The sequence below is a fragment of the Populus trichocarpa genome, chromosome 1, assembly GCF_000002775.5.
Source record: "Populus trichocarpa isolate Nisqually-1 chromosome 1, P.trichocarpa_v4.1, whole genome shotgun sequence".
NCBI lineage: Eukaryota > Viridiplantae > Streptophyta > Magnoliopsida > Malpighiales > Salicaceae > Populus > Populus trichocarpa.
The window spans coordinates 31,436,538-31,457,076 of NC_037285.2; the positions used below are offsets into that span (position 1 = coordinate 31,436,538).

General features: G+C 39.2%; 2 protein-coding genes across 3 annotated transcripts; both read right to left on the minus strand.

Annotated features, from left to right (window-relative positions):
- Positions 1 to 861: 861 nt before the first annotated feature.
- On the minus strand, positions 862 to 2,385 carry LOC7492044 (caffeoyl-CoA O-methyltransferase 2). Its single transcript, NM_001404769.1, is given in 5 exon segments — positions 862 to 1,371; positions 1,504 to 1,635; positions 1,729 to 1,873; positions 2,020 to 2,099; positions 2,204 to 2,385. Coding segments are annotated over 5 exon segments (744 nt in total). The 5' UTR covers positions 2,297 to 2,385; the 3' UTR covers positions 862 to 1,077.
- A 2,059-nt stretch (positions 2,386 to 4,444) lies between these two features.
- LOC7465028 (protein ANTAGONIST OF LIKE HETEROCHROMATIN PROTEIN 1-like) lies at positions 4,445 to 8,012 on the minus strand. 2 transcript variants are annotated; one of them, XM_024602919.2, is made up of 3 exons: positions 6,450 to 8,012; positions 5,398 to 5,829; positions 4,445 to 4,994 (listed from the first exon to the last, which is right to left on the minus strand). In XM_024602919.2, the coding sequence occupies exon 1, from the start codon at positions 7,857 to 7,859 to the stop codon at positions 6,558 to 6,560; it is 1,302 nt and encodes a 433-aa protein (XP_024458687.1). In that variant the 5' UTR covers positions 7,860 to 8,012; the 3' UTR covers positions 4,445 to 4,994; positions 5,398 to 5,829; positions 6,450 to 6,557. The 2 variants fall into 2 exon arrangements, with proteins under 2 accessions (XP_024458687.1, XP_002298728.1); XM_002298692.4 differs by lacking the exon at positions 4,445 to 4,994 and having other exon boundaries at positions 5,096 to 5,829.
- Positions 8,013 to 20,539: the final 12,527 nt, after the last annotated feature.

The following is a 20,539-nucleotide window of genomic DNA, read 5'->3' on the forward strand; positions in this document are numbered from 1 at the left end:
GTTAGATTTTTTTTCAAAGTAATTTTTATTATAAATATATTAAAATAATATTTTTTGAAATGTAGCATTGCGTGTTATCATGAAGCTGTTGCTACTGGGGTAATTCAAGATTTTTCTGGAGTTTCCTGATGATACATTCCCTGAAACCTTGCCTGTTGCAAACTTTATGAAGATTTTGAAATGCTGTTTGCATGGCAAGAGTGATTTGGGGATTATTACTCGCTGTCGGTGTTTTATGCTGATTAGGATGCTCCGGGACCATTGATGAGGTATTATTCAAGATTGTTTTTTAAAAAATAGAAGTCAATATAGGCTACACGTCTTTCAGGATGAGAACCTAATTCCTACCTTTGAATTTATCTGTATGCGAGGGTAAAGTCAAACTAATGACCGCTGGGTTGGTGGCCAAAACTGGACTATAAAGGACCGATGCACTTTAAAAATCAAACTCGATGCCCACCATCCACTCTTTACAAATTTGTTCAAGAATACCTTCATGAGGGGACCCTCTTGCCAACGATCACAGGTTAACAGTAACACGATGCTTGACTGTAACAGAGTCGACTTCAAGAACTACCACCCTTCTCTTTTCCACGCTAGTTCAAGGCCAAGCTTGCAAAAGCCCTTTCTCTATACACATTCTTTTACTTGCGGTTAGCAGTTTTTATTTACGAGGAGAGTGCGGGCTGCATGTACAGAAAGTCAGAACGAAAAGGAAATAAACTCGTCCTTAAGGCCATTAACTGAATGGGAACCGCATCTAGTGGTCTTCGTAAGGGAGCAAGGGACCCCGTGCTTCTTAATTTTGAATGTTGAAGCAAACTCCTTAAACCATGAACATTCTCAGCACAGCGTGATAAGTACTTGGTTAAAGAACAATATGGATTAAGTGCGTAAAAAATCCACTTTGACAGAAATTCAAGAATGGAGTTTCTCGGCCATTCACCATTCTTTCAGGTACAAAATATAAGCGAGGTCGGTAAAATCTCTTTTATTACACATCACTTGTTTTTGCAAGTGACCAAATCAATGGTCAACATTTGATATATATATAATATAGGCAGGGAATGCAGCCCCTCACTTGATCCGACGGCAGAGAGTGATACCATCACCAACAGGAAGCATGCAAATTTCAATCCTGGGGTCAGCTGCAAGTGCCTTATTGAGCTCCAGAACAAAGTCCCTATAGTACCTCACATACTTCCTCATCGGCGCATCGGCTGGTGCCACCACAGATCCATTCCACAGGGTGTTGTCATACCCAATCAACCCTCCGACTTTGACAAGCTCAATCAACCTCTTGTGGTAGTTAATATAATTGTCCTTGTCAGCATCCACAAAGATGAAGTCATAAGTTCCATGGTACTTTCCCTGTAGTTCGCCACACGCAGAATAGTAAGCTTAGTAATAGCACATCAATTTTCTTAAATGAATATCATCTCTTATCTCATACGAGCAAACAAAAAATGTTTTTTTTTCTGTCAAAGACAGAATATTTCTTACATCTTCAATCATTTGATCGAGAACTGGCAGAGCAGGGCCTTCCTTGAACTCAATCTTGTGTTCCAGACCAGCTTTCTGAATCACCGGGAGACCCAGTTCATAGTTTTCTCTGTTGATGTCCATAGCCAAGATCTGCAAGTCACAAGATCCCAATTATTTTCTTACCGTCACCTAATTTCTTTTGACTGATTTGGGACCGAGAAATCTCAGGTGTTTAGTTTTTACCTTTCCATCCTCAGGGATAGCAAGAGCAGTGGCCAAGAGAGAATAGCCAGTGAAAACACCAATCTCCATGGTGTTCTTGGCATTGATAAGCTTTAAAAGCATGTTCAAGAATTGCCCTTCATCAGCAGATGTGGTCATGATGTTCCTGTTTCCCATCATTCACATCAGATTTATTAACACCACGCCATAAACATCAATATATAGAAAACAAAACCCTTTTTTTTTTTTTATGAAAATAAAATCTCTCATGTTGATGTATTTAAAATGCATGTGAGGATTCAACAAACATACCAAGGATGCTTGGCAGTCAACTCTCTAAGCTCCTTCATGCATTCAGGCTCTCTTGGGTACACACTGGTCTCAAGAATATACTAAAAACCAGTCCAAATATATACAAAAAATGTTAAAAAAAAAACAAACCAAGGAAAAAAAAACAAAACTCGCACCAAGATCAGGGGTTTCTCGGTTAAATTACCTGGTAAAGAGCATCACTTTGCAAAAGGCTCTTGTGGCCAACTTCTTGATGCCTTCCGGCCTGAGTCTGCTGTTCCTCTCCGTTGGCGGCCATTATTTTGTATATCTTATAACAAAACTATACTCTCTTTCCTGGCGTTGGAAGGTTTTTCTGGGGGCGACGATGGTAAGGATGTCTGACCTGATTGAAAATGGCAAGGGCAGGTGGTATTTATTGGAGATGAGAGTCCGGTTTGAGCCGGAGTAGTGGGGTGGTTGGACCGGCTGCCAACCGGGTGGGGGTTGGTGAGTTCTTAGGACACCGTGGGTATTTTGGGACCCACTTATCGGTGTTTGTCCAGTGGTCATTTTAGGTTTCGGACACTAATTCAATTTCTATACATTTAATTCATGTCCCCTTATTTTAGATATTTGCGAAAGAAATTAAGTTCACGGTGTTAGGTTTGGTTTCTTGAAATAAAAGGCTCGACATTTTATGCCACGTGTAATTGATTTAAATCGTAGAGAGTAGAAAATTGTGGTGGGCTCACCAATTTGTTGTTGGGGATGGCTACATGTGCTGCTAATAGAAAGTGGGTAAGGGGTTGGTGAGGTGTCCTCAAGAATTTGACTCCAGGGGAGTTGGTGGCTCGTAGCCACCTCATTGACAATGGATGACTCCTTTTAAGAATCTCTCCGTCTTACTGCTGACAATATTTATTTTCTTTGTTTTTTCTCCAACAAAAAAAAAAAAATTCCAATTTCGTTTTACCGTCTCTGATAATCACAGGACAAATATATAAAAATGGCTGGAGTTTCAATCGCCCAGTTACTGTGTGGATTTTCTAGTAAAGCTAGGCAGTAATTAATTAATGTTTTTTTTAAGTGTAATAGATGTTTTTTTTAAGTATTTTTTATTTATAAATATATTAAAATAATATTTTTTAATTTTTAAAATTTATTTTTAACATCAATACATTGAAACAATTCCTAATGTTGTCTGGTTTTCTTGCCTTGTTTCGTGTGGGCATAGCAAAACATTTCAATGAAAGAAGACAACCATCAACCCTAACCTAACATCAAGCTTGCTGTTATTGGATAGGAAATTACTTATACCATGAGTTCATGACATTTTTCCTTATCATACAGTCTTCAACCATGGAATCTTTCTCCATGACAGGATGGAAAATTTAAATAATTGGTTAGTGCATTCTGCTATGAGATACTTTCAGAGCCAGTTTGATGTTTTGGTAATAATTGTTTTTTAAGGTTTTTTTTCTTACAAATAAATTGAAATAATATTTTTCTTAATTTTTTTTGACATTGACATGTTAAAACGATCTAAAAATACTAAAAAATAATTTAAAGCAAAATAAATAAATAAAATTCATTTTTTTTTTCAAAAACCCTATTGAAATGCAAAAATATACCGTGTATATTTAAATCATGTTTGGAAACGTGGTTGAAACCGTGTTCTCTAGAAATTTGAATTTTTTTGTTTAAAATTAATTTTTTTTCAAATTGTTTTAATGTGTTGATGTTAAAAATAATTTTTAAAAAATAAAAAATATTTTAATAAAAAATATCTCTATAAAATAATATTTTAAATTATTACCGCTACCATACTAACTAACTAACTCCTAATAATTAACGGGAGCTCCTTGTTATAAACCGCATGAGATTAGGTTTGTAATAATTCAATAACCAAACAATCATTAGAAAAATCAAGGTCGTGAAAGAAGTGTCCCCCATCAAAACCTTAAAAAAATAAAAAGAATTAAAAGCTAGGTCAAAGTTTGGTGAGGAGAGGCTTGCTTCTTTTTGAGTTCAAGCCTTAGGGCTACCAACCACCAATTAAAGTCCAGATAATAATAATAAAAGATTTCCTTTTGTTTTTGGTCCATTATGAACATCGATGGTTTTTCTTTCTTTCTTTCTTTAGAGAAGAAATAAAAATAGCAAAAGCTGAGAAGGGAAATGAGTTAGATGGGCTTTATGCAGTAGCCCATAAGATAAGATAATTGCCATTGATGATGAGACCATCAAAGTCTAAGAAAATCAGCAACCTCCCCTCTCTGGGAGTGAACTAACTCTGGGCGGGCGAGTCTAAGACCATCAAATTTACCTGATCAGTCTAGCTATCAGGTCGATTGGGTTTTAGATTAACCCACCGGGTCAAGCCGGGTTTAATAATTATGAGTGCAGGTGATCCATACATGCATGTGTTAACTTCATTACTTATATCCAATGCGAATAGCGATGGTTTAAACCTTAAAAATCTATGTTCAAGTTAAATAAATGCACAAGGCATTAGTTTATCACAAGATATGACAGGTTGCTCTTTGATTCAAAGCCTGCTGTAGGCAGGTTTGGTTGCAAGAACTCTATGTTCTGCAATTTCCAATATAGGTGACATGATGGTATTCTTGCAGATAAGTAGAGTGATGCCGGAGCAACATGCCTTGCCGAGAGTTCAAGGATAAAAAAGAAAAAGGAAATTAAGCGAGTAACTTCATTTGTTAAACAATGAACTGGTGCAAATTGGGAATGGTTTTAATCAGAGGCGCAGAGTCAAACTTGATCTGAACGGTGAAAAATGCAGCTTCCTCTGAAGATATCCAGCACCAGATCAATTACATTGACCACCAGAGGACCCTGGAACCATTTTCAGCTAGGTTGTCCAACATTGGCCTAAACTGCATTCAGTTCCCAAATCTCCATCCATCCAGAATCACCAGCTCAACATGTAACTTAAACATGCTAATAAATTGGTACTAGCACATGTTTGCCCTAGAAGACCTGTACATATGCGTCTAATGCAAAAGATAATCATTAGATTCTTTTGGCATATACAAAATCCTGTAACTTTCGATTGATTTCTAGAAAAGTTATGATTATGGAAGACGGAGCATCATTCTATCCACAAATAGTGCTACAGTTTACTTAATTGCGGTAATATTTCATTTATCTGATAAACCAACCTAATGATAGCTGGCTACGTTCCAGCGGCAAATGCAGACAGCAAAGACCTTCTTTTTGAGTGAAGAATTATCAGAATTTTAGACCATTTTAGCAACACTTTATCACATTGTTTTAGTTTTCTAGGGGCACTTGGAGCAAAATGATGGGTAAACAAACATAAATTGGAATCAAGAAATTTTAAAGTGGAAGATATCAGGGGGAAGTTATATTTTCAGCCGTGAAAGAAAAGCTCACTTTGCTTGTATCATCAACGATATTTATTTGATGCTTCGAGGCTTTGAGATTTGCAGAAACTTCAGTGAAGCCTAAGGAACAACGCTGCAGTTGAGCTATCTTCAAAGAGCATGGAAGGAAAACTGTGAGGAACAGCCTGAAGCAAGAAGAGGGAGGGTGGATTTCTCAAGGATTGTAGGGTCAATCACACTGTGTGCTTATGCCAGTTAAATGAGTAATACAGTGGTCAGTGCTGAAGCAATCTTCTTTGATAGTTTCTATCCTCTGAGTCTGGTGGGTGGAAGGACTATTATTTTACCTTCAGTAGGTAGTGAGATTACTAACACAGAGATCCCAAGGGCTATGGTTACTTCAGAACTGCTTCAATAAATGGTAATAAACTGAAAACTAAAAGAAAATGCCCACAACCAGTCTGTCCTAAACAAAAGTGGCCTGCAAGGATTGAGATTAGTAGCAATTAATGCCCCTATCCATCTCATAGGACTTTTAACATAACATAAATCCCTACAACCCATCAAGAATTCAGTCATCTGATAGTTAAAACTTAGATATGTAGTTGATACAAGACGCATGAAGAAGTTGAGCAAGAAAACCCAGAATTTGATGATCACCTTTGAGTGTTAAATGTTCATCGATAAACAGGTCCACATAAAGGAATCATGGGTGAAGCTAGTTAAATTAAGCTTATCTGGTGTTTTTCTTTTAAAACATCATAAACAATTCTCTTCCAACATTGTACATAAATATTCAAATATAACTCTTCCCTTGTCACAAGAAACCTATATATATAAAAAAAAGTTGAAAAACTCTTTGCAAATTTAAAGAATGAGTTTTTAACAAGGATGTTTCAGAAGACAACATCTCCATTCTCAGGAAGAAAAAGAAAAACATATGATAGTTTTAGATAAATGCAAAGGACGCTGAATTCCGCACATCTTAAAAAATCAATTGATCAACGAAAGAGAACAAATCCGAGCCAGAAGGTTAAATTTGTCAGTGATGCATCTATCCCAATGAACTTATTAACACTAAGATACAAAAGCCTGAACTACCTGCTTAAAAAAAAGTTGAATTGAATTGTGCACCTCCCTTCCAAAATCTGTGCAAGCAAACCGCTGTTTGTAAAATTGAGACTCCAAAAGTATACAGATCCTCAGGTCTTATGAAAATTCTGTAACTCTTGTAGCCAATGCTCTTCTCGTATCAGAAGCCTTCTTTTCGGTCAAATTCTCTTCCGTCATTGCATCCTTATAAAACTGAGAATCTTGATCATATAAAGAATAATCTTCTACATCAATCAATGCAGAATCATCCTCCCTCATTAGCAAAACATTATGAAGAATCGAACATGCCCCGATAAAAGCAACAGCAGTCTTAAACTCCTCTTCAACTGGTTTATTCAAAACACCCCAATTCTTCAAACTAGCTATGGTTCTAAGTGCAAAAACATGCATTAAATTATTTGCAGCATTGAATTTTTCTTCGGATGATCCTGGCACAACATCAACAAATGGAACCATTAACCATGGAAGCAGAGGATATCCTCCATCTCCAATTAGGTACTGATCAATAGCCACCCCATTGACAATAACCGGAGTCGCATTCAATAGCCTCCGTCCTTCAATATCATGACATAAAGTCGTCGACTTTAGTATCCTGGAGTCATTCTTGTCGCCACGAAAACCTGCAATAATACTCAAAATTCTTGAAGATGAATCAACAACAATTTGAACAGCAATGCTGTCATCTTGAACCTCGTCGTCTGATGCTAATTTGCAATCATTTCTTTTAACAACATTGAATCTTGTACAGTCTATCACACCACAACAATTTGGCAATCCGGTAAGACCCTCGATATCTTTTGACACCAATTGAAGCTCGGTAGAGGTCGGGAATGCGATCCAAAAGCGAAAATTGGTGCATAAAACACGACACAATTGCTTTGCACAGAACCGAGTCACTGACTCAGTAACCCCAAATCTCCCAGCGATTTCAATGTAACTTGACCCAGTAGCCAATCTAAACAAACCGATGCCAAGCCTGAGCTCGGATGAGAGATTTATTGGTGTTCCAATAGGGTCACGACACTCTAGTAACGGTTCAAGCAAGCCAGACAACCATTCAAACGTTGAAGATCTCATCCTGAAGGTGGTTTTGAAAGAGTCAGGATTAGGAGCAACTCGGCTCAACTCACCGAGTCGAGATCCGCGTTCGAGGTCTCTGTCTTCATGGGTCGGCTCAGAACCCGCTTCTCGTAATTGGGTTCTCTTCCGTTTCTTGGAGATCGGGAAGAGGGAGAGTGAAGTGGCGAGTTCTTGGCAGGAAAGATAATGGCGAATGATACGGAAAAGGATTCCATGGGAATTGGAATTGTAGGAATCGGAAGGGAAAAGGAGGAGGACAAGGACGAGGAGTTCAGAGACAAGAGAAGAAAGCAAAGCAGCCAATTTTTTCGATTCCATATTTTCCAAGATTGACTGTCGGGGGAATTGGATTTTCTCGGGAACCGAAATGTGTCAGAGTATGTCTTCTGGGTAGAATCTTGGAAACTGGCGAAATAGAGAGTTCCAACTGTCCTTAGTAAACTTGCTATGAACTTACTTTACGAAACGTGATTGAATTGCCTTTATTGGAAAATTTATGTCTTTTGTGAAAGGATTTAAAGGTCTGTAACTGCACGTACCAACATCCAAAGATTTTAAAATTTAAAATTTTAATATTTCATTTTTAAAAAATTAAGAAATAATTCATATGAATATAAATTATATATGTTGTAAATAATAAAGTTTAAAAAATTATTTCAAAATTTTTTTTATCTCATATTAAAAAGATTCATGTTATCCTTTTAAGTTAAAATATTTAAACTATTCTTTTTTATTCCATGTTGAAAAAATATAACCTTTTTATTATAAACATAGAGTATACTAAAAAACTTCAAATCCTACATTGGAAAAACAACTTTTTTCTTGTGAATATATATATATATATATATATATATATATATATATATAACAACAATAATAATAATATTAAATGGCTTCAAATCTCACATTGAAAAAAAAAATATTCTTCTAGTATTATATAATGAACTTTAAAAAGTCTTGTTGTAACCCATTTTTGGGTCCCCATAAAATATATATAAAAATATATAGCCAAAGGAGGTTAGAAAAATAACAGGAGGCAGAAGCGCTCAGAAAATGGTTGGAAAATTGGTCAATGAGGTTAAAAATACAAAGATGGAATTTTTGATAATATATTCTTGAAGGAGGAGAGCCCTGTTGACAAGGAAAATTTGAAATTTGAGGAGAAAAGCCCAAATTTGGATGTTTATGGACTTAATTGGATTTTTAAATGAATTTATAGGAGATTTGATTGCAAGAAAAATTGATTTTTAAGTCAATTTGGGCTTTAATTAGAAGAAATTTAAGTTCTGGGGCGAAAATATATTTTTTAGGAATTTATTAGGTCAAATCAGGGGCCTAATTGCATAAATATTGAAGTTTAAGGGCCAATTGGGGACTTAATTGAAGGAATCCGAAACCAGGGACCAAATTGAAAGAGGCGCGTAAATGGAGGGGCGGAGACCGAAATTGACAGGGATGCAATTGAAGAGAAAAAAGATGATTAAGGGCTGATTTGGAATTTGGCGCGTTTTGGCGCCACATTCAAATGAAACGGCGCGTTTTCTCCAAAACGACGCCGTTTCATACATTCAAAAAAAAAAAAAAAAAAAAAAAAGAAAGAGCAGAACGGTGTCGTTTTGAACGACACTGTTCATCTTCTTCCCCCGATCACGCAGCGGGGAAGAAGGAAAAAGGTTTGCTTTAATTTGAATTTCTGCCGGCCACTCTCTCGCCTAGAGCCCACCGACCGGACACAATGGCCGACCACCCACCGCGCACTTGCCAGAAAACCGGGGAAGGGGGCCGAACCTTGGCAGTCGTGCCCAATGGCCGACCGGCCGGTTGCTCCCCATGCTCCACAGTACAAACCCACTCACTTGGCCCTATAAATAAACAGCCAACACAGCAGCAATGAGGGGGGGGAGGACATACGGAGAGGAGAACAGAGGAGGAGGAGAACGGACGAAAAAAAACAGAGGAGAGAGAGGGAAGAGAGAGAACGAAGGAGAGAGAAGGAAAGAAAACCAAGGAAGAAGAAGAAAGGGGAGAGAACGAAAGGGAAAGGAAACGAAGGACAAGGGAGGAGGAAGGAACTCCCTCTCGGCTGCTAACAGCAGCGCCACTGCCGCCGTCCGAGAGTCAACCGCCTCCGCCTCCAGCAGCACCAGTACCAGCACCGCCTCCAGCAGCACCAGTACCAGCACCGCCTCCAGTAGCAGCGGCAACACCAGCGTCGCCAGCAACTCCGCGCCAGGTAACTCTTCTTTCCCCTCCCCTTTTTTCTGGCTTTTATTTGTTTTTCCTTCTGCATGCAGAACGAATAGCGTTCTGCATGCAGGGGTGGGGGGAAATTAATTCCCCCCGCCCGTTTTGGTCTGGGCCAGGCGGATCCTGGCCCAGTCCTGCCTTCTGGGCCGAGTCCGGCCCAGACCTGTATTCTGGGCCGGGTTTGGCCCAGAAGATAATTTTATTTTTTGGGCCGAGAACGGCCCAATCCATTTTGGGCCGAAATCGGCCCAACACTTTTGGGGCTGAGTCCGGCCCAATGGTTTGGGCCGGCCCAGCCCGATTTAATATTATATTATATATATATATATATTATATTTTGTATTATTTATATATATATTTATATATATGAAAAAAATTATAAAAATTTGCAAAAATTATAGAAAAATATATGTGATTTTGTTGTAATTTTATTACTGTATTTTGATTAATATTGGTTGGTATTTTATACTGAAAAGATACAAAATCCGGTATTAAAATACCCGGTTTTCATCAAAACATCAAAGATTTTCAAAACAAAAAATGTCTTTTGCTTTCCAAAATTTTCTAAAAATATCTTTGAAAATATCATTGATTTTTCGGCATTTATTTTATAAAAGTGGATTAATATTTGGTTGTATGTTTTTTACAAATCCAGTATTAAAATACCCGATTTGCGCCAAAGCGTACAAAAATACATATTTAAAAAATGTTTTGTTTTAAAATACGGCCTAGTCTCTCCAACATATATATATAAATATTATAACATCATATTTTCACACAACAAAGGAAATTTCAAAAAATAATATATGTATTAGCATGCATTTTGGCTTTAATAACCAGTTTATTCAAGCCATGAGAACTAGGCCAATATTTCAAAAATTCTAAAAAATCTTTTTGTCCTCTTTTAGTATATGGGATTACTAATTTATACATAAAACGTTTTCCTGATATTAAAAATTTGTTTTTTTACATAGACATTAGAACGGTTAGGTTTTACCCGATAAGATAAGGACCTCCTTATTGAGGAGGACTTTTCTTGAACCATAGACGGACCAACAACTAGGAAACACAACGAAACCTTGAATTTTATCAGACAAATAAACAATGCAGCTTACCTTAGGTAGGGCGTATTTGGGGTGCTAATACCTTCCCTTTACGCAACCAGTCCCCGTGCCCAATCTCTGAGACCAGTTAGGGTTCCTAGTGACCAAAATACTAGGTGGCGACTCCCACACCATTTTTCACTACTAAGAGACAACGAATTCCTTGTCTCCCCACATTGACCAGATATATATCCCCATCACACATTCGAGGGTGGACGATCGCCGCGACGTCGCTCACGTGCGACAGAATGGCGACTCCACTGGGGACCTTGTGGACTAAGCTTTGTTTTTGTCTGATTTGTTTTTGTTTTCGTGTGTTTATTGTTAATATGCCTTTCCTTTTGTTATCCGCTTATATGCTTTAAATATTTTTACACATATTGTTCATGCATTTGTATAGAACTGTCTCATACATCTTATAGAACTGTCTCATGCATCACATACTTTGATTATTGAGAAGCACACACAAACTTTAAGTTAAGTGGGGGACTAGCAGCTTACCTTACGACTGTTAGTCAAGGTTTAAGTTTGTGTAAACCCCAACTCTTCGCTGAGTGCTTAGACTGGTAATAGTTGGTACATGTGACCATCTCATTGCCTACAAGCCCCCATATTGCCTCCACGAGGGCAATCACTGGGACAGCAAGAGACCCTTTTTAGAGACTGAATAGCCAACCTACCCTCGTCAAGCACAAAAGAATTAGAACCAGCTATAGGGTGTATGCTCCATAAAATATATTTTTGCATAAGACAAAACCTAACCATAAGGCATTCGGTTTTCAGGTCTTTTCAGCTCGCATTATATATGCATCATGCATTGTTCTTTATCATACATTCATTTACATTTTTCCACGCACGCCAGATCGTGAAACATAGGTCCCACATCCAAAGTCCACCACACCCGGTCCAGATCAAGAATGGAAAACGAAGAAAGAGCTCACTTAGAGTCACACTACCAGACCGAGTTGGAATCTGTGAAAAATGAAGTTTCTCGACTGACCAATCTGCTTGAGCAACTCTTAAGAGCCAAGAACGGGGAGGGAACGTCTACCCAACCACCTATAGGAGCACCGTCAGTTCATGTCCCGGGGGTATCTCAGAACTTGGGGGCAGATTCAGTGACGGGGCAGCAATTTGCGCCTGCCATTCCCATTCAGCCCCCTCAAGCTCACATCACTGTAGATGGGCCTTCCGATAATAGGTCCACTGGATTTATGAACAATGACAAGATATCAGCCTTGGAAGAAAGGTTAAGAGCGGTCGAGGGAAATGACTGGTTTGACCCCATGCGAGCGTCTGAAATATGCTTGGTGCCAAACATCACGGTACCAAAAGATTTTAGGATACCAGAGTTTATAAGGTACACTGGGTTGGAATGCCCAAACACTCACCTTCGATCTTATTGCAATAAGATGGCTGAGGTGATTCATGACGATAAGTTACTGATCTACTTTTTCCAAGACAGTCTATCGGGGTCGGCGCTAAGTTGGTACATGAGGCTAGATAATATCAGGATTAAGAAATGGAAGGATTTAGTGGAGGCTTTCCTTAAGCAATACAAGTTCAATTTGGAAATGGCTCCAGATCGAACAAGCCTTATGTCAATGGAAAAGAGAAGCCAAGAGTCAGTAAAGGCTTATGCGCAAAGATGGAGGGACGAGGCCACTCATGTGCAACCTCCTTTGATAGAAACGGAGATGGTGACTTTGTTCGCCAATACATTCAAGGCACCCTACTATGAGCATTTAATGGGTAGTTCAGCTCAGCATTTCTATGATGCTGTACGCATAGCGGAAAGAATAGAGCAAGGGATTAAAGCTGGACGCATAATTGAGCCATTGGAGACAAAGGGTTTTATTGAAAGAAAAATGAAAGGTCCCGTTAACAACTTCGAAGATGGGTCCAATGACAAGATAACGGATTCATATAACCCACAAATACCTACCTCTCATGTTGCCCACATAAACTTTAACAAACCTTTTTCCTCCAATCGAGCAAATAACCAGTCAAACAACCAAAACAACGACCAAAGACCAAACACAAGATACATTGCAGAACAACTACCACCATTACCCATGCCTTTGAAGGAAATGTATGCCAAACTACTGAGCATTGGACAAATAGCTCCTATCCCTACATTACCACTACAACCACCATTCCCCATCTGGTATAAGCCCGAGTTGACTTGCGAGTACCATGCTGGTATTCCCGGACATTGTCTTGAAACGTGCTACGCTTTCAAGAGCATGTTGTTGAAGCTCATCAAGATAGGATGGGTGTCGTTTGAAGACACACCCAATATCAATTCAAATCTATTGCCTAGTCATGACAAAAGTAATAGGGGATAAAGGGTTGGAAAACCTTGGTCAAGAATCGTCAATAATGAAGAAGGCGAGATCGAAAGAGAAGACAAGGAAACGCAAATGGGGAAGGAAGATAAAGCATTGCCTCGGTTGACTTTCCAGAACGGGTTGACCCAAGAACTTCTCGTAGTTTTCAAAATGTAAAACAACTTTATTTGCCTTAGCATGTTTTTGTCATTTGCTTTTGTCATTACTTTTATTTTCTCTATTAGGCAGTCAGGGCTCATGTTTTCAGCCATATTTTATGTTTGTCTTTGAGCCTACCTTTTTTTAATAAATGATGAGATTATGCACTTTTTGAACAAGTTTGAGTGGTTATATCATAAAATGGTTTAATATGAAATTTAAGAAAAGCTAACCCTAAAGTACATCCCTACCTCTGATGAATGATTAAGTGGTCACTTTATAATCATCTGTAATAACAATGTGCATTTTGAAAAAGAAAAAAAAAAAAAAATCATCATTATCCCTTCACGCACTAAAAAAGTTTATCATTGGCTGAATGAATTTATTCTCTATAAAAGCCCAGACTAGGATCACACCCCTACACTGGGGGCAAAACGAGTTGTTTTTTTGAAAAGTTTTACGAGTTTAAAATTGGTTGGAAGCCCATAGATTTGAAAACCAAGCTAAAGCATTTGACAAAAGCATGACAAAGAGGCAAATACAAGTCATACATTTTGAGAAAAGGACTACTTGAAGAAAGTCAAAGACTTCTTCTCAAAGATATGATAGGCAGCACGAGAAATGAATCCAGCATACGACTTCAAAAGCAAACTCATATCAAGAGAGAGTTTCATGAAATAGAAGAAGATGATGGGGCCTATGTTTCAAAACCAGGTACAAATGCATGCATGGCATCTAATCATAAATCATTGCATATACGTTTTTTGGATCATTACAGGAGGAGACCTTAATGCATTCCAACAAAATTAGAGATGAAGAAAGAATCATTGAGTTGATTCTAGAACAACGAGAAGAGAAGATAATAATTTTCAAACCCTGCCATCAGGAGGAACGACATCGAGCAATCGGTTAAAGGGAATCGCCAGATGGGATTCCAGGTTGACCGATTTACAAAATAGATTTTTTGGTTTTTGATTAAAGAAGATCGCCAGAAGGGATCTCATTATTTCAGCTTCAGAAAAAGGAATCGCCAGATGGGATTCCAAGTTGTTTGAGATCGCCAGAAGGGATCTCGTATTTCGATATTGGTTAAAGGAGGTCGCCAGAAGGGACCTCATATTTCATATTGAATAAAAGGAATCGCCAGATGGGATTCCAAGTTGTTTGAGATCGCCAGAAGGGATCTCGTATTTCAATATTGGTCAAAGGAGGTCGCCAGAAGGGACCTCGTATTTCAGCTTTGAATAAAAGGAGTCGCCAGATGGGATTCCAAGTTGATGAAGGTCGCCAGATGGGACCTCATATTTCATGTTGGTTAAAAGGAATCGCCAGATTGGGATTCCAAGTTGATTAAAGGAGATCGCCAGAAGGGATCTCGTGTTTCGCTATTTGGAGGTCGCTAGATGGGACCTCGTATTACATGTTGGTTAAAAGGAATCGCCAGATGGGATTCCAAGTTGTTTGGATAAAGGAGATCGCCAGAGGGGATCTTGTATTTCGATGAAGGTCGCCAGAAGGAACTTCATGTTTTAGCTTTAGTAAAAGGAATTGCCCGATGGGATTCCAAGTTATTTGAGATCGCCAGAAAGGATCTCGTACTTCGACATTCATCAAGGAAGGTCGCTAGAAGGGACCTCGTATTGAAACTATTTCTTAGAAAAGCATGGAGTTTACTAAGAATTCTTCCCCTGGGTAGGTCACCCATTATAATGAGACCGCACTTCACATCATTTTTCCTGGGTTAGTCACCCATACAATGAGACCATCATTTTTCCTGGGTTAGTCACCCATACAATGAGACCATTATTTTTCCTGGGTTAGTCACCCATACAATGAGACCATCATTTTTCTTGGGTTCGTCACCCATACAATGAGACCATCTTTTTCCTGGGTTAGTCACCCATACAATGAGACCATCTTTTTCCTGGGTTCGTCACCCATACAATGAGACCATCTTTTTCCTGGGTTCGTCACCCATACAATGAGACCATCTTTTTCCTGGGTTCGTCACCCATACAATGAGACCATCTTTTTCCTGGGTTAGTCACCCATACAATGAGACCATTATTTTTCCTGGGTTAGTCACCCATACAATGAGACCATCTTTTTCCGGGGTTCGTCACCCATACAATGAGACCATCTTTTTCCGGGGTTCGTCACCCATACAATGAGACCATCTTTTTCCTGGGTTAGTCACCCATACAATGAGACATCATGTTTTTTTGGGTTCGTCACCCATACAATGAGACCATTATTTTTCCTGGGTAGGTCACCCATAATAATGAGACCACTCTTTCCTTTTCCTATTCGGGCAGGTCACCCGTCATAATGAGACCACACACGTGTTTTTGTATTTGGTTATGGGTAAAAGAATCGCCAGATGGGATTCTAAGATTTTTTGTTAAAGGAGATCGTTAGAAGGGATCTTGTATTTCAATATTGGTTAAAAGGGGAATTGCCAGACGGGATTCCAAGTTGAGTAAGCAATAATTATAGGTTTTGGTTTAGAAGATCGCCAGAAGGGATCTCAAGATAATAAATTTTGATCATAGTTTTTGGGTTAAGGAGGATTGATGTAAGGACAAAGTTTCAGAGCAATCAAGCTCCGACTAGATCAGTTTTGGGAGCTCAGTTTTGGTTTATCTTTATAAAACTTACTGCGCAAAACCTCTGCTCCGTAAGCATTATAAAGAGGGGGCATCTGTTGTAACCCATTTTTGGGTCCCCATAAAATATATATAAAAATATATAGCCAAAGGAGGTTAGAAAAATAACAGGAGGCAGAAGCGCTCAGAAAATGGTTGGAAAATTGGTCAATGAGGTTAAAAATACAAAGATGGAATTTTTGATAATATATTCTTGAAGGAGGAGAGCCCTGTTGACAAGGAAAATTTGAAATTTGAGGAGAAAAGCCCAAATTTGGATGTTTATGGACTTAATTGGATTTTTAAATGAATTTATAGGAGATTTGATTGCAAGAAAAATTGATTTTTAAGTCAATTTGGGCTTTAATTAGAAGAAATTTAAGTTCTGGGGCCAAAATATATTTTTTAGGAATTTATTAGGTCAAATCAGGGGCCTAATTGCATAAATATTGAAGTTTAAGGGCCAATTGGGGACTTAATTGAAGGAATCCGAAACCAGGGACCAAATTGAAAGAGGCGCGTAAATGGAGGGGCGGAGACCGAAATTGACAGGGATGCAATTGAAGAGAAAAAAGATGATTAAGGGCTGATTTGGAATTTGGCGCGTTTTGGCGCCACATTCAAATGAAACGGCGCGTTTTCTCCAAAACGACGCCGTTTCATACATTCAAAAAAAAAAAAAAAAAAAAAAAAAGAAAGAGCAGAACGGTGTCGTTTTGAACGACACTGTTCATCTTCTTCCCCCGATCACGCAGCGGGGAAGAAGGAAAAAGGTTTGCTTTAATTTGAATTTCTGCCGGCCACTCTCTCGCCTGGAGCCCACCGACCGGACACAATGGCCGACCACCCACCGCGCACTTGCCAGAAAACCGGGGAAGGGGGCCGAACCTTGGCAGTCGTGCCCAATGGCCGACCGGCCGGTTGCTCCCCATGCTCCACAGTACAAACCCACTCACTTGGCCCTATAAATAAACAGCCAACACAGCAGCAATGAGGGGGGGGGAGGACATACGGAGAGGAGAACAGAGGAGGAGGAGAACGGACGAAAAAAAACAGAGGAGAGAGAGGGAAGAGAGAGAACGAAGGAGAGAGAAGGAAAGAAAACCAAGGAAGAAGAAGAAAGGGGAGAGAACGAAAGGGAAAGGAAACGAAGGACAAGGGAGGAGGAAGGAACTCCCTCTCGGCTGCTAACAGCAGCGCCACTGCCGCCGTCCGAGAGTCAACCGCCTCCGCCTCCAGCAGCACCAGTACCAGCACCGCCTCCAGCAGCACCAGTACCAGCACCGCCTCCAGTAGCAGCGGCAACACCAGCGTCGCCAGCAACTCCGCGCCAGGTAACTCTTCTTTCCCCTCCCCTTTTTTCTGGCTTTTATTTGTTTTTCCTTCTGCATGCAGAACGAATAGCGTTCTGCATGCAGGGGTGGGGGGAAATTAATTCCCCCCGCCCGTTTTGGTCTGGGCCAGGCGGATCCTGGCCCAGTCCTGCCTTCTGGGCCGAGTCCGGCCCAGACCTGTATTCTGGGCCGGGTTTGGCCCAGAAGATAATTTTATTTTTTGGGCCGAGAACGGCCCAATCCATTTTGGGCCGAAATCGGCCCAACACTTTTGGGGCTGAGTCCGGCCCAATGGTTTGGGCCGGCCCAGCCCGATTTAATATTATATTATATATATATATATATATATATTATATTTTGTATTATTTATATATATATTTATATATATGAAAAAAAATTATAAAAATTTGCAAAAATTATAGAAAAATATATGTGATTTTGTTGTAATTTTATTACTGTATTTTGATTAATATTGGTTGGTATTTTATACTGAAAAGATACAAAATCCGATATTAAAATACCCGGTTTTCATCAAAACATCAAAGATTTTCAAAACAAAAAATGTCTTTTGCTTTCCAAAATTTTCTAAAAATATCTTTGAAAATATCATTGATTTTTCGGCATTTATTTTATAAAAGTGGATTAATATTTGGTTGTATGTTTTTTACAAATCCAGTATTAAAATACCCGATTTGCGCCAAAGCGTACAAAAATACATATTTAAAAAATGTTTTGTTTTAAAATACGGCCTAGTCTCTCCAACATATATATATAAATATTATAACATCATATTTTCACACAACAAAGGAAATTTCAAAAAATAATATATGTATTAGCATGCATTTTGGCTTTAATAACCAGTTTATTCAAGCCATGAGAACTAGGCCAATATTTCAAAAATTCTAAAAAATCTTTTTGTCCTCTTTTAGTATATGGGATTACTAATTTATACATAAAACGTTTTCCTGATATTAAAAATTTGTTTTTTTACATAGACATTAGAACGGTTAGGTTTTACCCGATAAGATAAGGACCTCCTTATTGAGGAGGACTTTTCTTGAACCATAGACGGACCAACAACTAGGAAACACAACGAAACCTTGAATTTTATCAGACAAATAAACAATGCAGCTTACCTTAGGTAGGGCGTATTTGGGGTGCTAATACCTTCCCTTTACGCAACCAGTCCCCGTGCCCAATCTCTGAGACCAGTTAGGGTTCCTAGTGACCAAAATACTAGGTGGCGACTCCCACACCATTTTTCACTACTAAGAGACAACGAATTCCTTGTCTCCCCACATTGACCAGATATATATCCCCATCACACATTCGAGGGTGGACGATCGCCGCGACGTCGCTCACGTGCGACAGAATGGCGACTCCACTGGGGACCTTGTGGACTAAGCTTTGTTTTTGTCTGATTTGTTTTTGTTTTCGTGTGTTTATTGTTAATATGCCTTTCCTTTTGTTATCCGCTTATATGCTTTAAATATTTTTACACATATTGTTCATGCATTTGTATAGAACTGTCTCATACATCTTATAGAACTGTCTCATGCATCACATACTTTGATTATTGAGAAGCACACACAAACTTTAAGTTAAGTGGGGGACTAGCAGCTTACCTTACGACTGTTAGTCAAGGTTTAAGTTTGTGTAAACCCCAACTCTTCGCTGAGTGCTTAGACTGGTAATAGTTGGTACATGTGACCATCTCATTGCCTACAAGCCCCCATATTGCCTCCACGAGGGCAATCACTGGGACAGCAAGAGACCCTTTTTAGAGACTGAATAGCCAACCTACCCTCGTCAAGCACAAAAGAATTAGAACCAGCTATAGGGTGTATGCTCCATAAAATATATTTTTGCATAAGACAAAACCTAACCATAAGGCATTCGGTTTTCAGGTCTTTTCAGCTCGCATTATATATGCATCATGCATTGTTCTTTATCATACATTCATTTACATTTTTCCACGCACGCCAGATCGTGAAACATAGGTCCCACATCCAAAGTCCACCACACCCGGTCCAGATCAAGAATGGAAAACGAAGAAAGAGCTCACTTAGAGTCACACTACCAGACCGAGTTGGAATCTGTGAAAAATGAAGTTTCTCGACTGACCAATCTGCTTGAGCAACTCTTAAGAGCCAAGAACGGGGAGGGAACGTCTACCCAACCACCTATAGGAGCACCGTCAGTTCATGTCCCGGGGGTATCTCAGAACTTGGGGGCAGATTCAGTGACGGGGCAGCAATTTGCGCCTGCCATTCCCATTCAGCCCCCTCAAGCTCACATCACTGTAGATGGGCCTTCCGATAATAGGTCCACTGGATTTATGAACAATGACAAGATATCAGCCTTGGAAGAAAGGTTAAGAGCGGTCGAGGGAAATGACTGGTTTGACCCCATGCGAGCGTCTGAAATATGCTTGGTGCCAAACATCACGGTACCAAAAGATTTTAGGATACCAGAGTTTATAAGGTACACTGGGTTGGAATGCCCAAACACTCACCTTCGATCTTATTGCAATAAGATGGCTGAGGTGATTCATGACGATAAGTTACTGATCTACTTTTTCCAAGACAGTCTATCGGGGTCGGCGCTAAGTTGGTACATGAGGCTAGATAATATCAGGATTAAGAAATGGAAGGATTTAGTGGAGGCTTTCCTTAAGCAATACAAGTTCAATTTGGAAATGGCTCCAGATCGAACAAGCCTTATGTCAATGGAAAAGAGAAGCCAAGAGTCAGTAAAGGCTTATGCGCAAAGATGGAGGGACGAGGCCACTCATGTGCAACCTCCTTTGATAGAAACGGAGATGGTGACTTTGTTCGCCAATACATTCAAGGCACCCTACTATGAGCATTTAATGGGTAGTTCAGCTCAGCATTTCTATGATGCTGTACGCATAGCGGAAAGAATAGAGCAAGGGATTAAAGCTGGACGCATAATTGAGCCATTGGAGACAAAGGGTTTTATTGAAAGAAAAATGAAAGGTCCCGTTAACAACTTCGAAGATGGGTCCAATGACAAGATAACGGATTCATATAACCCACAAATACCTACCTCTCATGTTGCCCACATAAACTTTAACAAACCTTTTTCCTCCAATCGAGCAAATAACCAGTCAAACAACCAAAACAACGACCAAAGACCAAACACAAGATACATTGCAGA

Coding starts and splice junctions, on each gene's coding strand:
- LOC7465028 (XM_024602919.2), bottom strand. CDS start 7,859: ATGGAATCGAAAAAATTGGCTGCTTTGCTTTCTTCTCTTGTCTCTGAA.